Genomic DNA, 15,178 nt, shown 5'->3' with positions numbered 1-15,178 from the left:
AAAAGATTTTTTCAGTTCAAACCGGTAGTTCCTGAGATTAGCCATTATTGCTCCGCTCCTATTGGTCATAGCGTGATGATATATAACTTTGAGCACTCCACAAACAAAGAACTATTCAACACAAAAATATTTTTTCAGTTCGAATCAGTAGTTCCTGAGATTAGCCATTACTGCTCCGCTCCTATTGAATATAGCGTGATGATATATAGCCTATAGCTCTCCACGAACAAAGGGCTATCCAACGCAAAAAGAATTTTTCAGTTTGGACCGGTAGTTCCTGAGATTAGCCATTACTGCCCCGCTCCTATTGGGTATAGCGTGATGATATATAGCCTATAGCACTCCACGAATAAAGGGCTATCCAACGCAAAAAGAATTTTTCAGTTTGGACAGGTAGTTCCTGAGATTAGCCATTACTGCCCCGCTCCTATTGGGTATAGCGTGATGATATATAGCCTATAGCACTCCACGAACAAAGGGCTATCCAACGCAAAAGAATTTTTCAGTTTGGACCGGTAGTTCCTGAGATTAGCGCGTTCAAACAAACAAACAAACAAACAAACAAACAAACAAACAAACAAACAAACAAACAAACAAACAAACTCTTCAGCTTTATATAATAGTATAGATACATCAGAATAACACATAGGCTACAATTTGTAATGATTTTGTGTAATTTAGTCATAATATACCTATAATGATACATATCAAGTAAGTCGGAAATAAATTATCCCGGAAAACTCCTTCACGCGGGCGAAGCCGCGAGCAGAAGCTAGTATATAATATATCAAAAGTGTTTAAACTTTGTTTTTCTGTGAAAACGCTAATCTCTGAAACTGCTATTTTAATTTTTATTCCGTTTCTTTGTCCTTTGAATACAATTTACGTCTTCGCAGCTCAGAGCAAAATATTGTAATCTATACTATTATATAAAGCTGAAGAGTTTGTTTGTTTGTTTGTTTGTTTGTTTGTTTGAACGCGCTAATCTCAGGAACTACCAGTCCAAATTGAAAAATTCTTTTTGCGTTGGATAGCCCTTTGTTCGTGGAGTGCTATAGGCTATATATCATCACGCTATACCCAATAGGAGCGGGGCAGTAATGGCTAATCTCAGGAACTACCGGTCCAAACTGAAAAATTATTTTTGTGTTGGATAGCCCTTTGTTCGTGGAGTACTATAGGCTATATATCATCACGCTATGACCAATAGGAGCGGAGCAGTAATGACTAATCTCAGGAACTACCGGTTCGAACTGAAAAAATCTTTTTGTGTTGGATAGCCCTTTATTAGTGTAGTGCTATAGGCTATATATCATCACGCTATGACCAATCGGAGCGGAGCAGTAATGACTAATCTCAGGAACTACCGGTTCGAACTGAAAAAATATTTTTGTGTTGGATAGCTCTTTATTAGTGTCGTGCTATAGGCTATATATCATCACGCTATGACCAATAGGAGCGGAGCAGTAATGGCTAATCTCAGGAACTACCGGTTCAAACTGAAAAAATATTTTTGTGTTGGATAGTTCTTTGTTCGTGGAGTACTATGGGGTATATATCATCACGCTATAACCAATAGGAGCGGAGCAGTAATGGCTAATCTCAGGAACTATCAGATCGAACTGAAAAAAATATTTTTGTGTTGGATAGCACTTTGTTCCTGGAGTGCTATAGGCTATATATCATCACGCTATGACTAATAGGAGCGGAGCAGTAATGGCTAATCTCAGGAACTACCGTGTTTGAACTGAAAAAATCTTTTTGTGTTGGATAGCCCTTTGTTCCTGGAGTGCTATAGGCTATATATCATCACGCTATGACCAATCGGAGCGGAGCAGTAATGAAACATGTTGCAAAAACGGGGAAAAATTATTAGTTTTGAGAGCTTCCGTTGCGTGCGCTGCGTAAACGATTAAAGTTATGCAACAATGATGTATGACGGGATTATTCCTCTTAAAAAGTTCTAAAAAATATATTATAAAACAAAGTCCCCCGCTGCATTTGTCTGCCTGAACGTGTTAAACTCAAAAACTACCCAACGTATTAAGATGAAATTTGGTATGGAGACAGTTTGAGAGGCTCCCGGGAAACTACTACTTTTATAACGGAAAACTTTAGCCTGAAAAACTTTATAACGCGGGCGGAGCCGCGGGCAAAAGCTAGTGTTATATATAACCATGATGTTTTTAGGTTAAGCACGCAAATCTCCATAGCTAGGTACTACTTCAAAAATACTTCACTAATATAAAGATTCATTATAATTATTATACTCATAAGACAACCTTACAAAAACGGAACCTTACACAAAAACTAGATAATAACAACTCGGTATATTTTGTTAACTTTTTTTACTGTTTGTACAATCATTCCTTAATTAAATTGTCAGACTATAATTACTTATTATAAAACAAAATCTCCCGCCGCGTCTTTTTGTCCGTCTGTACGCGATAAACTCAAAATCTACTGAACGGATTTGAATGAATGGTATGGAGATAGTTTAAGACCTTAGGGAAGGAAATAGCCTTTTATCACGGAATAATCTCATGTAGACGAAGCCGCGAGCAAAACCTAGTCTAGAATAATAAATAGAATCGATTTCGCATTGACACAAATGTTAAATAAATAAAAAATATAAATCGTTTTATTTTTGTTTATCTTCCACTCATCCCCGCGATTCTGGGTGGATGTTACAAATTTTCTCCGCCCTGATATTTTTTGCGTATTTAGTCGGCGCGCAGGGGCGTACTTGAAAACTTATTTAATAGATTTAATATTAGGTGCCATTCCTTTTTACAAAATGTTATTTCACTAAACCTATAAATGCGAGTTTGTTAAATATTCCATTTTTTTAAGAAATAAAGGCAAATCAACTGAATGATTTTGGATGTATTTGGTACACGACACCATGTCCTGGATGCACTTATTATTAAGGTAGCTTTGTGTTAACATAGGCTACCTTTTAACCTGGTAATTCGCTCCCATGAGAAATAATAGAGTTTTTAGTCCATTTTTTGAATAGATGGCGCTGTCATCGTAGTTTTTAAGGACATCGTATTTTTTGTAGCGGGAAATATTTTTCACGTAGTTGATGCCACGAGCAACACGTAGTCTCTAATAAAGTACCAAACCATACTCGAAGCTAATGGTAGTGTTGTCCATGTAAACACAAAATTAATATCAAAGTCGTGAAAAAGGAGGCCACACGTTTATTTCTGAAATGCTTGTCCTCTAATATATTACAAGCCAAATAAAGAAGTCATGTTACCATGTAGTCTGTCGGCATTCCAATTAAAAGACAGCTTTGAGAGCCATAGGTATAAAGAGTAGAAAATCCCTATTTATCATTGTGCTCCCCTAGACGCAATAGTACCTCCTGGCCGTAATGAAATGAGTACTATTAATGTTGTTTAACACTGAGGTAGCAACTACGTCTATTTTTAATCTGTACCCATGCATGGGCTATAGAAAATCGTCTGAATACGTCCCAGTCCCCCACCCTCTTTATTTTTATAATAATTATTCAGGAAAATTTGCTGTTTTCATCGTCCTTTACCAGGTATTACTTCACGCTTGCCTAAACAATATTCAAGATACTCCGGGCCTTACAAAATTATATTTTGTATGTCTCGTAATCCTTAGCATCAACGTGGGTATTCGCTCGGATCTTTTTAAATCTCTTTGTTGGTTACTGTATTTAATATATGATATGTGAATTTACATGCTATTATAAGGCATGGGTTTTATATAACTAAATCCAGTTAAGATTAAATTGACATAGCCTTTTGTCTTTCAAGTTTCAACATTGAAATATGCGTTGATTACAAAGTTTTAAGAGTATATAGAGCGGTCATTGGGAAAAATTGTCATACAACAAAGATACATACAGGATTCAAAGTGAGGAATCTCCCCTCAATATGCGCCGTGTCCAAAACAGCTTTCTACATCTGGCCTTTTATTAATTATTATTATATTGAGCTAAAAGAATAAAACTAGTTCTTTCATTTTATCGCGGTTTTTTGAATTTAATTTTTCTTCTGATACTTATATCAGAAACGGACACCCCCCCCCCCCTCCTCAAAGCAAATGACGTAATTAAAACTGAAACAGAGCGATATCACTCTGGTTATTCGCCGTAAAAAACGAGTTCTGGAAACTCCAACGCTGCAAAAGAACGCAGTTCCGTCCTCGCCGCCGAAGAGCTGAGGGTCTACTTCGAAAAACGAACGTCGAAACGTCGGTCCGAAACGACGAACTTCGGATTTAATCATACTACCAAATTACTTCGGATCCCACTGTTCAGTAGCTTAACTTAGTGGTAGGATCAATTCCCCGTATTTATTCTTAGGAGAAAGCAGTGGAACTTTAAACTCGCAGATGGTTTTAAAAATTATAACTATAAGTGCTTACAAATTCCAGGTATGAAATATTCCGATGAACGGATCGAATCCGCCATCGCATCCATAGCACTTCGTAATAACAAAATGATTTTACGATTTCTACCGATTTCGTTTTTCGAAATAGACCCTCTAGACACGTGCCTCGTCCTCCCGACCGTACTAATAGCACTGGCCTGCATGCCAACGAATATCTTTAACAGATAATTGTTTGTACGCTGTCTCCATCCTCTCCCAGTGACTGTCCTGAGCCGAAGTTCGTATCCCATTAGTGGGTTGCCCTCAGCATGGTCACTTAATTTCAAAGAGATGCAAGTGTCTAAAATACTCACCCGAAAGTCCGATGTGTTTGTATAAGCCGACCCTTGTCAGGCTAACAAACGTAGGCAATGCAGAAAAAAAAACATAACAAAGTACTTACCAGTGTGATTTTCACAAAGTAACCTAAACTAACTCTTGTCCTGGATTTGCAAGTCTTCAATCACGCAAAAATTAACAACTTTATTACGGAATCAGGCAAAAGAAACTTTAAAATCATAGACTAAAAACAATGAGAGTAAATACACAAAAGAACAAATGAATTTTATTTTCAATGCGAAACATGAACATTTTACGTGCCGGCGCGATTTTTGCACGATTTCAGATTACAAACAAGGATTATTCAAATGCGCATTTGCATCCGCTTGTTTTACGCGTATTTTTTAAAAAAGGCACACGTTGTTTCACGAGGCGGGTACACACAAATAAAGTATTCTATAACTATTCACTGAGTCTTCAATAGTGTTGAAATGTCGATTTTACTTTATTTCCTAAAATATTTTTTTAAAAAGCAATTGAGACATTTGCTCGTTATTTATTCACACTTTATAATAACATCGATGTAAATGTACTCGGTAGAATATACGTCAAAGCGTACATAATTTATTATGGAGTATGGTTTGCTATTTTGTTTTATCAAGAAACAGTGGAAAAACCTTAGAAAAAATAAAAAATTCTCTAAGTTCAAACACTCATATTAAATTGTACAACGCCATCTATTATTTTTCTCTTACCCATTAGACTACAGTTCCAGAACTTAATAATTAGATTATTGTTTACAAGATGGCGTTTTACTCAATGATCGTTAAATAGAATTATAATAATTAGCTGATAAAACTTGTTCAAGATCCCAATTTGTAATAATTTTAGTTTAAATTACATATTTCAAAACTAAAATGATTCTTTATAAGTTTTTTGTAATGATTCATAATTTGTCATTCGACATTTTTGACAATAGATAGTTGACATTCTGGTTGACATTGACGTGTTAAAAATCGTTCGTTTATCTTTGCGGATTGTTTTTCTTTAAATTAAGTAATAAATAAAAAAAACTGCAACTACCTCAAGTAATCTATACCAAATATAATAAGTGTGAACAATATGTTGAAGGCTGTAATACTTATTGGTGGACCACAAAAAGGTAATATTCGAATAAGTCACGTCACCGGTTTCGTATGATAAGAGAATAAATACATAAATATAAGTTTCATACACGTATGCTGCATCTGAACAATAATTAACAAATAAGATAATATTACAGTATTCATATGCAACCGATATACATAATATATTTACATATCAATGACTCTGTAGGTTAAAACTGTTATAGTTTTCAATTTGTGTAATAACTGTATCAATATGAAATTATCACAGATAATGTATGTTTGCAGTGCTGTAAATGTTTATTGTATAACTACAGTGCTTGTAACTTAGTTGATAACGCAAAAGATAGTTTAAACATGAACTATTGCAAACTTTCTTTTTTTTATTATTTCAATCTCTAATAAATGTTATTCTAATATTGTTTTCTTTGCATGGTTTTTGTCATATGTGTGCTGACTAAAAACTTGACCAACAGCTCGGCTAATATGTCCTTTTATATAAATACTCGGTAATATTTCAGGCACCCGCTTTCGTCCCCTGTCTCTGGACACACCGAAACCCCTGTTTCCGATAGCAGGTCTGCCCCTAATCCAACACCACATAGAAGCATGTGTCAAACTGAAGGAATGCAAGGAGATCCTTATTATAGGTGCCTACCCCACCACAACAATGGCTCAGTTTGTCACAGACATGCAAAAAGAACATCATGTTATTATAAGGTATATTTTCTACAAATTGAGAATCTATTTTGTTTGTTATTAAATAGTTAATAGTTAATTAGGTAATACTCATTGAATATGTGAGGTTCAATGTGCACTTATGCTGGTGATTATACAGTTAGATTCAAGCCTGAAAAACACAACTGCAATTTTGACATTGTATTTCTGTATGTATATTATGTGATGGAGTAAATAAGCAAAAAGTGGCGATAGTCTAGTTGGTCATGGCACGGACTGCCGAGACACATGTCAGCAGATTCAAAACCCTCTCAGTATTAAACGAGGCCTGTGCCCAGCAGTGGGACAGTATATAATACAGAGCAGATGTTATCATCTATTATTAAATAAGCAATTGATAATTACATCTTTCAATTGATTATAATTTCTTCTAGATATCTCCAAGAGTTCACACCACTTGGCACAGGTGGTGGACTGTACCACTTCAGAGACCAGGTCCGAGCTGGTAATCCCACTGCATTCTTCCTACTGAACGGAGATGTGTGTGCCGACTTCCCACTTAAGGAATTATGGAATTTCCATGAGGAGAGGACGAATGCACTTGTAAGTTGTAACATATTACTTGCATTTTCTTGTGGCTTTGTAGGTTGTACACCCTTTCTGAGTATTAAAAGTAGCCTTTACCATTCAGGTGTAATATAGCCTTGCATTAGTGTAAGAAATTTTATAATTAGTCAAGTATTTATGACTTTCTTCAATACTTTAACATACAAAAAATCAAATCTTTTCGCTTATTCATTTAGATTATTATATGTTGTATGGTTTATAGCATTTAAAAACGTAGTCATTAAAACCAAATTAGATTTAATTTATTGTAATCTATATCCTACATAATATAATTATTGTCAATACTATAATTACCTATTAAATAAGATAATCTCACACTAATAATTATTATCATGACACATTATGATTTTTAACTGACTTCAAAGGAGAGAGGTTATTTATGTCTTGAATTTTTTAAATTTTGTAACATGAGTGTTAAAAAAATAACATAATATTGCAGGTAACAATCATGGCCACAGAAGCTACGCGCCAGCAGTCAGTGCATTATGGTTGTATGGTTCGAGAGGCCTCCACCAAAGCCGTCAGCCATTATGTGGAGAAGCCCAACAGCTATGTATCAACACTGATCAACTGCGGAGTGTATGTGTGTTCGTTGAACGTGTTTCACACAATGGCCGATGCTTTCCAAAGGAAACAGGATGGATTTTACAGGTATTTTTGTTTATTAGTATTTACTTGTAGAAATTTCACTGGTGGTAGGTCTCTCATATGTGAGAGTCCGCCTGGGTGCCACCGCAACGTATTTCTGCCGCCAAGCAGCAGTGTATAGTCACTGTTGTGTTCCAGTTTGAAGGACATTGTAGCCACTGTAACTTCTGGACATAATAAGACCTAACATCCCTGTGGTATACTAAACAATACTTTGTCAATCAAGGTGTTGGATGGTATTTCTGCTGTTTATGGGCGGTCGTATCGCTTACCATCAGGCGAACGACAAGCTCGTCTCATTCAAATCAATAAAAAACAAACCTAAATGGACGAAAATGGTAACTAAGTGGAATTATAGCACTGAGGCCAGAATATATAACGTGTGTTATTTTTGTTCAGTGGCAACGGTCAAGGCAGTCCGCATCCTGGGCATATGTCATGGGAACAGGACGTGTTGGCACCGCTCGCGGGCACCAACAAACTTTACGCTATGCAGGTATAGTAAAATAATAGCTCAATATATTATAAAAGATTACTGTCTTTTACTAAATTATGGCAAAATTATTTATAAAATATAACAATAATCATCGAGCAATCCATCAAATCAATCAATCAATCAGCCTGTCGCCTACACTGCTGAACATAGACCTCCCAAAAATAGCGCCAACCATACCGATCTTGAGCAGTGACGCTCCATAATGTGAAAAAATAATTAATTTTATTTTAGGCCATAATTACTGTAACAGATTTTAATCTGATTTAATTAAAGTTTTTACCTAACGTCCTAAATATGGCATGTGTAGATTTTATCATTGTTTTATTAGTTTAATTAATAAGATTGTAATCAAACCAGTGTTGCTATCACAGATGATTATTAAATAAAAAATAGGTTATGGGTATATTTGGTTATGATTTAATCATTATGCGTCAGTGACATGATTGTATTATGGTATGAATCCATGATGAAGTCTTGAGTCTGGGCAAAGTGCTGTTGATTTTTCTGCTCAATATCCGACCATAGTCTGATATATGTGTCCGATATGACGAAAGGTTCGGCCTCTATCACATCATGGAACAGTATAAACTAAAAATGGGTACACTTAGAACGGTATATGGGTACAATAGTTCCGTCTCTGGCTACTCCTTCGGATATAAAAGGCGTGATTGTGTGTGTTAACAATTTTTATCTAATTAAAGGCAATTTTTCTCAGGTGGTAAACTGGTGGTCGCAAGTGAAAACAGCCGGATCAGCGATATACGCAAACCGCCATTACCTAGAGCTGCATCGCGACCGACTGACGCGGACTGACGCGTGTCAAATCCTGCCTGACGTGTTCTTACACCCCACTGCCGTCGTCGACCCTACTGCTGTGGTAAGAATAATGTTCTGAATATAAAAGTAATTATTTTTTTATATGCTAACCTGCACTACGTGGGTCTATATCGTGACCAACTGACGCGGACTGACATGATATGACGTGTGTCAGATCTTCCCAGACGTGTTCTTAACGTCCTTGTTGACCCAACAGCTGTCCTGAAAATAATTATATTTCAGTGAAATAATACTTGAATTATGTTTTTTTTATGTCGGTTCTAAGATGCATGAAATTGTCCATAATGGTGGACCTTTTTTTATACGTTTATGACAAAGCGACTCCATTGCACCTGATGGTGAATGATTACACTGAGAGATGATTACCCCTTGCCAAACGTTACAATTACGCCGGCCTGCATGAACCGGATTTAGTCAGAAACGTGACAAATTTTTGACATCCACCCCCCTCATCAATAACTCGAAAGTATTTCTAAACAATTCATCCTATTTTCACAGATAAAGTATTAAATCATTTTTTTTTTCATCAGATAGGTCCAAACGTGTCGATCGGCGCCGGCGTGACTGTCAAAGCTGGCGTCAGGATAAAGGAATCCATCGTGCTGAACAACGCCACCATAAACGATCACGCGCTGGTCATGTACTCCGTCGGTAATTTATACACCGTATATTTATAGTACTAGGTTCAAATTCCAGACTCCGGACTGATATAATAATATCAGCACTGTATTATATACTGTCCCACTGTTGGACACGGATCTCCTCTACTACTGAGAGGGATTAGGCCTTAGTCGACCGCGCTGGCCTAGTGCGGGTTGGTAGACTTCACACACCTTCGATATTCCTATAGAGAACTTCTCAGGTGTGCAGGTTTCCTCACGATGTTTTCCTTTTTTGGGAAAAGTCAGGTGTTTGCCCTTGGGATTTGAACCTGCGGACATTCGTCTCGGCAGTCCGTTACAGTACCGAGACATTAAATAATGTATAGTCTTTATGTAGAATCATAACATTAGAGCGATTTGCAGGCCGCATTCTTGCATATATAACCAATATTTAGTGTCGGGTTCTCTTTCGAATAATTTCATTTTTCGTCCCTACTGCCTACACCTATAAAAAGGAAACTGTATATATCTATACATATAGAAATGAATCACTATTTCCCTTGGTCACGCCATCACGCGTGATCGCCTGGACCGATTTCACTATTTTTTTTTTGTAGTAGTGTTTGTTACTGTCAGGAGAAGGTTCTTATGAAAGAAAAAAATCTAAAAATTGCGCGGAAAATTAGAAAACTTAACGAAAATATTAATTTTATATAACTGTCAATTGTTTGAAATGACTGTCAGCGATTGACAGAATGCGCGCTGCGAATTCGTAGCTAAGACGGGACAACGTCTGTCGGGTCAGCCAGTTTATAATAAAAATGTATTCCAGTGGGCCAGGAGGCGTGCGTGGGCGAATGGTCGAGGGTGGAGGGCACCCCATCCGACCCCGACCCAAACAAACCGTTCGCCAAGATGGACAACACGCCGTTGTTCAACACAGACGGACGGCTCAACCCATCCATCACTATACTTGGTAAGTATAGTGGTGTTATGTAGTCAGGCTATCGCGATAGAAAAAACAGATTGGGATCGTTTATTGGAAACTGCGGGTAGGAACAGAATAATGAGGTTTTATTCCTAAAAAAAAAATCGAATATTAAAACGGCGGTTAGGTACGAAATAATGAGGTTTTATTCCTATCAGATCGGCAATGCATGACTTTTTTAAAATAAAAAAAATCAACCCTTCCATCATTATACTTGGTAAGTATAGTGGTGTTATGTAGTCGGGCTTTCGCGATAGAAAAAACCGTTTGGGACCGTTTATTGGAAACTGCGGGTAGTTACCAACAAATGAGGTTTTATTCCTATCTAAGACGTTTTTGAAAATAAAATCAAAATAAAAAATCCGTTTATTTCCATAAGGCAATAGTTAATAATATCTATTTTATCTATTATAATTATTGAGCATAGTAATGTTGTAGGATTATAAAGGCACAAGAAAGCAGCTCAGCTCATGCTGACCGGGAGAGTAGTTCCACAGGCGCTTGTTTTCAACCTCTCCTAACTTTCTGAGGTTATGGGGAACGTTTATAAAGATAGCTTACTAAGCGATAAGTAATCTTTTATTTGGGTGAGGTTTGCTGGTGGTAGGATATATTTTATATCCGCCTGGATGGCGACCACCGTACACAAGGCGTTAAAACCCACCATAGTGGTCCACGTAAGTGTGTCGCGTTCTGGAATCAGTCTGTGAATATCTGGTTCCAACAGGCCGGTATAATTGTGTCGACTGCTAAGGGGTAATCATCTCTCGTCAATCGACATTCTATTGAACCCCACTCCATTTACAGTCAGGTGCCACTGCACCCCATCTGCAATCCCACCTGCACCCCACCTGCAACCCCACTGGGTTACTTTGCCTTGCTCTTACAAAAAATACAGCGTTCAGGTACTATAAAAAAAAGTGTTTAATTCTATCTCAGACCGGCAATGGATTGATGATATTTTATATTGTATGTATTTTTGAGCAGTGTTCAGATACAATTAGGTTTCCCACTCGCTCGTTTAGCTCCTTTTCAATACAAAGTGGTGTTATATGTATAATAATATATTTTTTTTCTATCACAGGCGCAGGAGTCGTTGTACCAGCAGAGACAATACTTCTCAACTCTATAGTGTTACCGCACAAACATCTGTCAAGGAGTTTCAAGCACGAAATAATTTTATAGTACATTTTATATAAGAAGAGACTGATAAGTGTCCACAGGGTCTCATAATAGTGTAATTTTTTAGTGGCAAAAGGACCGGGAGCCAGCAACGAAAATTTATTTTCTATGGATTTGTTTTTTAATCTGCCTGATATGCTCTGTCAGAAACAATATTTGTTAATATTTCTTCGCCTTAATGGCAGCGTGGGTTGTGGATCGGAAGGTTTGAGGTTTGAATCCCATGTTGAGTAACACATGTGTTGGTATTACTTACACGAATTGCCCAGGGCTATATACCCAAAAAAATATTTTCGCTGGACCAGAGAGTCGGTTGTAAAAACTAAGGTAAATCCTCAATGGCCACTGCATGACTCACGTACAATAATTATATTAAATAGTATACCCGGTTTCGAACAGGCCGGCATAATTATGTCGACTGGCTAGGGTTAATCATCTATGTCGCCATTCCACTTACCTAGGTGAAGTAATTTTGTCGACTGGATAAAAAGCTAGATTTTGTCCGAGCCCCGCCATTTATTACAAAAAAAAAACACTATTATATAAAAGACTTTACTTATATGAATTTATTCCAAATATAATTTAAGTTTCTAAGATTTAACTGATATTTACATTTTTTAAATTAAGAACAGAGTACAACCGCCAGTATGAAAGTGTATTTGAAATATAAATAAATATATTTAAACAAAATTAAACCTTATTTTTCAATAACTATGTCGAAATTGGAATGAAGCAACGATGTCGGAAACAAAGAATTCGAAGTAGGTATCTATGGAATCAATGTTTTTAATAAAATATCATTTTAATGTAAATGCGTATAAAATTGGGTTGATTTTTATCATCTAAATATATATCTACGCGTGGAATGTTAATAGATTTACGCGACATTTTTCTGCGACACTAAGTTTCGTACATATTTAAAATCAGCACTTTTTTCTATGTTTTTTTAACCTAGTTATTTTTTTTTTCTATATAGAATGTCGCTTAAGGCGATACCTTAAGGTCCATTTTCATACATTTTGTTTCACCTTTAATCTGGGTAACTAAACAAGTATTGGCAAGTAAAGAATTTAAATTCACGTCTAGTTAGTGATTAGTTCTCGCAGTTGAAAGAAAAACGTAAAAGTAATTAATAATCATGGATATTTCTGCCTTTAAAATTTCGTCATATTAAATTGGAATGGAATCAATGTTTTTAAAAAAATATTTTTATGTAAATGTATAAAAAATTGGGTTGATTTTTATCATGTAAATGTTTTTTTTTTTGTTATAAATATTTGTTGTATGTATGCATACGCGGTACGTCTTCTGCTTTGAGGTCCTGGTTTTGAATTCCGGGTCAGCAAGCAATATTGGATTTTTCTGTTTAGTAAAAGCCTGGAGTTTGGAATTTGTGTTCAATATGGCGATAGGCTCAGGAGGTTACTGGTGGTAGGTCTCTCATAAGTGAGAGTCCGCCTGGGTAGGTACCACCGCAATGTCTATTTCTGCCGCTAAGCAGCAGGGTGTAGTCACTGTTGTGTTCCGGTTTGAAGGACATTGTAGCGAGTAACTACTGAACAATAATAAGACTTAACACCTCAGGATTTCGAGCGCAGTGAAATACCAAACAATACTTTGTAATTCAATGTGTTGGATGGTGTTTCTACTGTTTATGGGCGGTCGTATCGCTTACCATCAGGCGAACGGCAAGCTCGTCTCGTCATTCAAAGCAATAAAAAAAAGGCTCGCCCGCTATCATTGGATGAAATACATATGACGAAAAGGGGATGCACTGGTTTCGCCTCTGCCTACCCCTTCGGAGTTAAAAGGCGAGTATATGTGTGCTATAACACTTACTCTGTCCGAATAATTTCAAAGTTTGTTGCCTCGTTTCAATTATCAACAAAGGATGTTATAAATTAATTATTATTCAATATTTACATTCAAATATCTGTTATATTGACATAAGTACGCATAGCTGTAATTCTGACGTCACTAAAAACAACAATTGATGATTCATTCGCCATTATGTTTGGAAATTAATTTTATTCCGACTGTGTTAACAAAGAGTAATATTTTGAAGAATCGAATGTGTTCTTTGACCGTGTTTTTTAACCGACTTTAAAAATGAGGTTATCAGTTCGACGTGAATTTTTTAAATATTAAGTTCGGGCAAAGGGATAGGGCTGCCTATTCCGTCCATGCAGGCATATCCGTCTTTTTGAAATTATGTGCGTTCTAATCAAAGCACAGTTTTGATAGCCTTAGGTATAGCTAAATAGAAGATTTATGAGTCTCCTTATACGGCTATGGAAACTGTCTTTTGAATAAAACGCCTGAACTTGCAAAAAGACGGATATGCCCCTATATTGACGTGCTATACGCAAAAATGGTATATCAGGGAAACCTTATTTCGAGATAATCGAAGTTTTGTAAATATAGTTTTATAGTTTCGTATGTAAAACTGTGATAGAGAAACTCTTTTAAGGTTTTTTTACAAGTTCTAAACAAGATACCATTATTTAGGTAAGTTCATTGGATGGGTATTTCTTTAAGTTATCTGACGACATCAAAATCAATATTTTGTTTTTTTTTTTGAGATACCGCATTTCAGCTTAGCACGACAGTATAGTTGGAATAGGGCTCCCTGACCTTACCTCACCACTCAGTCATTTATTAAAACAGATTTGGAAAATTCTTTTTTATTTTTATTGTTTGATACAAGTCATGTTTTATGGCAGTTTTCAATAAGCAATCTTAATCTGAATGTTCAATTCGATCCCAACGATAAACCAATCTAAATAAAACAATTGTAAGTGTGCAATTAACTATTTAGTCCCCTCAGAATGTCCCAAATAATGACACTCTTCTTCTTTCATTATGGCTGCCACTGTTTATTTATTGGTGATTTTTCCAATGTCGAGTACTTACAGCAGATACAAAATAAAAAGATACTATAAAATCAGATCACTATTTTACAAAAATCCATAAAGCGACTCGTAACGATGATTAATTTTGATGTTTGTGATTGGTCGAACGATCGATGCGTCTGTCACGTGTCAGTCTCTCAACCAATCACAATAAAACGACACGGGTGTTCTTTTTCGCCACGTTTTAAGCATACTGATTGCTCCATTTTCGGATTGAAGAGATTGGGTTATTGAATACGGCCATAAGTAATTATAACTAGTAATAAGTATTATGTGAATGATGGTGCTGTGAATAAACGAAATTAGCACATTCTGATGTTTTATTTGTTAAATACTAACCTTATTAAAGTTTTCGAGTATTGTTAAGGTTCGAAAAACTAATAGAATTTGATT

General features: G+C 36.2%; 1 protein-coding gene across 2 annotated transcripts; it reads left to right on the top strand.

Annotated features, from left to right (window-relative positions):
• Positions 1-5,661: 5,661 nt before the first annotated feature.
• LOC115454599 (mannose-1-phosphate guanyltransferase alpha) lies at positions 5,662-15,095 on the top strand. 2 transcript variants are annotated; one of them, XM_037441650.1, is made up of 9 exons: positions 5,662-5,853; positions 6,337-6,535; positions 6,928-7,096; positions 7,560-7,771; positions 8,168-8,264; positions 8,980-9,141; positions 9,632-9,748; positions 10,536-10,679; positions 11,776-15,095. In XM_037441650.1, the coding sequence occupies exons 1-9, from the start codon at positions 5,814-5,816 to the stop codon at positions 11,821-11,823; spliced, it is 1,188 nt and encodes a 395-aa protein (XP_037297547.1). In that variant the 5' UTR covers positions 5,662-5,813; the 3' UTR covers positions 11,824-15,095. The 2 variants fall into 2 exon arrangements, with proteins under 2 accessions (XP_037297547.1, XP_037297542.1); XM_037441645.1 differs by having other exon boundaries at positions 9,632-9,752.
• The last annotated feature ends 83 nt before the right edge of the window (positions 15,096-15,178 follow it).

The sequence above is a fragment of the Manduca sexta genome, chromosome 4 (genome assembly GCF_014839805.1).
Source record: "Manduca sexta isolate Smith_Timp_Sample1 chromosome 4, JHU_Msex_v1.0, whole genome shotgun sequence".
Taxonomy (NCBI): Eukaryota; Metazoa; Arthropoda; class Insecta; order Lepidoptera; family Sphingidae; genus Manduca; species Manduca sexta.
The sequence above is the reverse complement of the archived record's forward strand: the minus strand, read 5'-3'. Positions and strand labels throughout refer to the sequence as shown.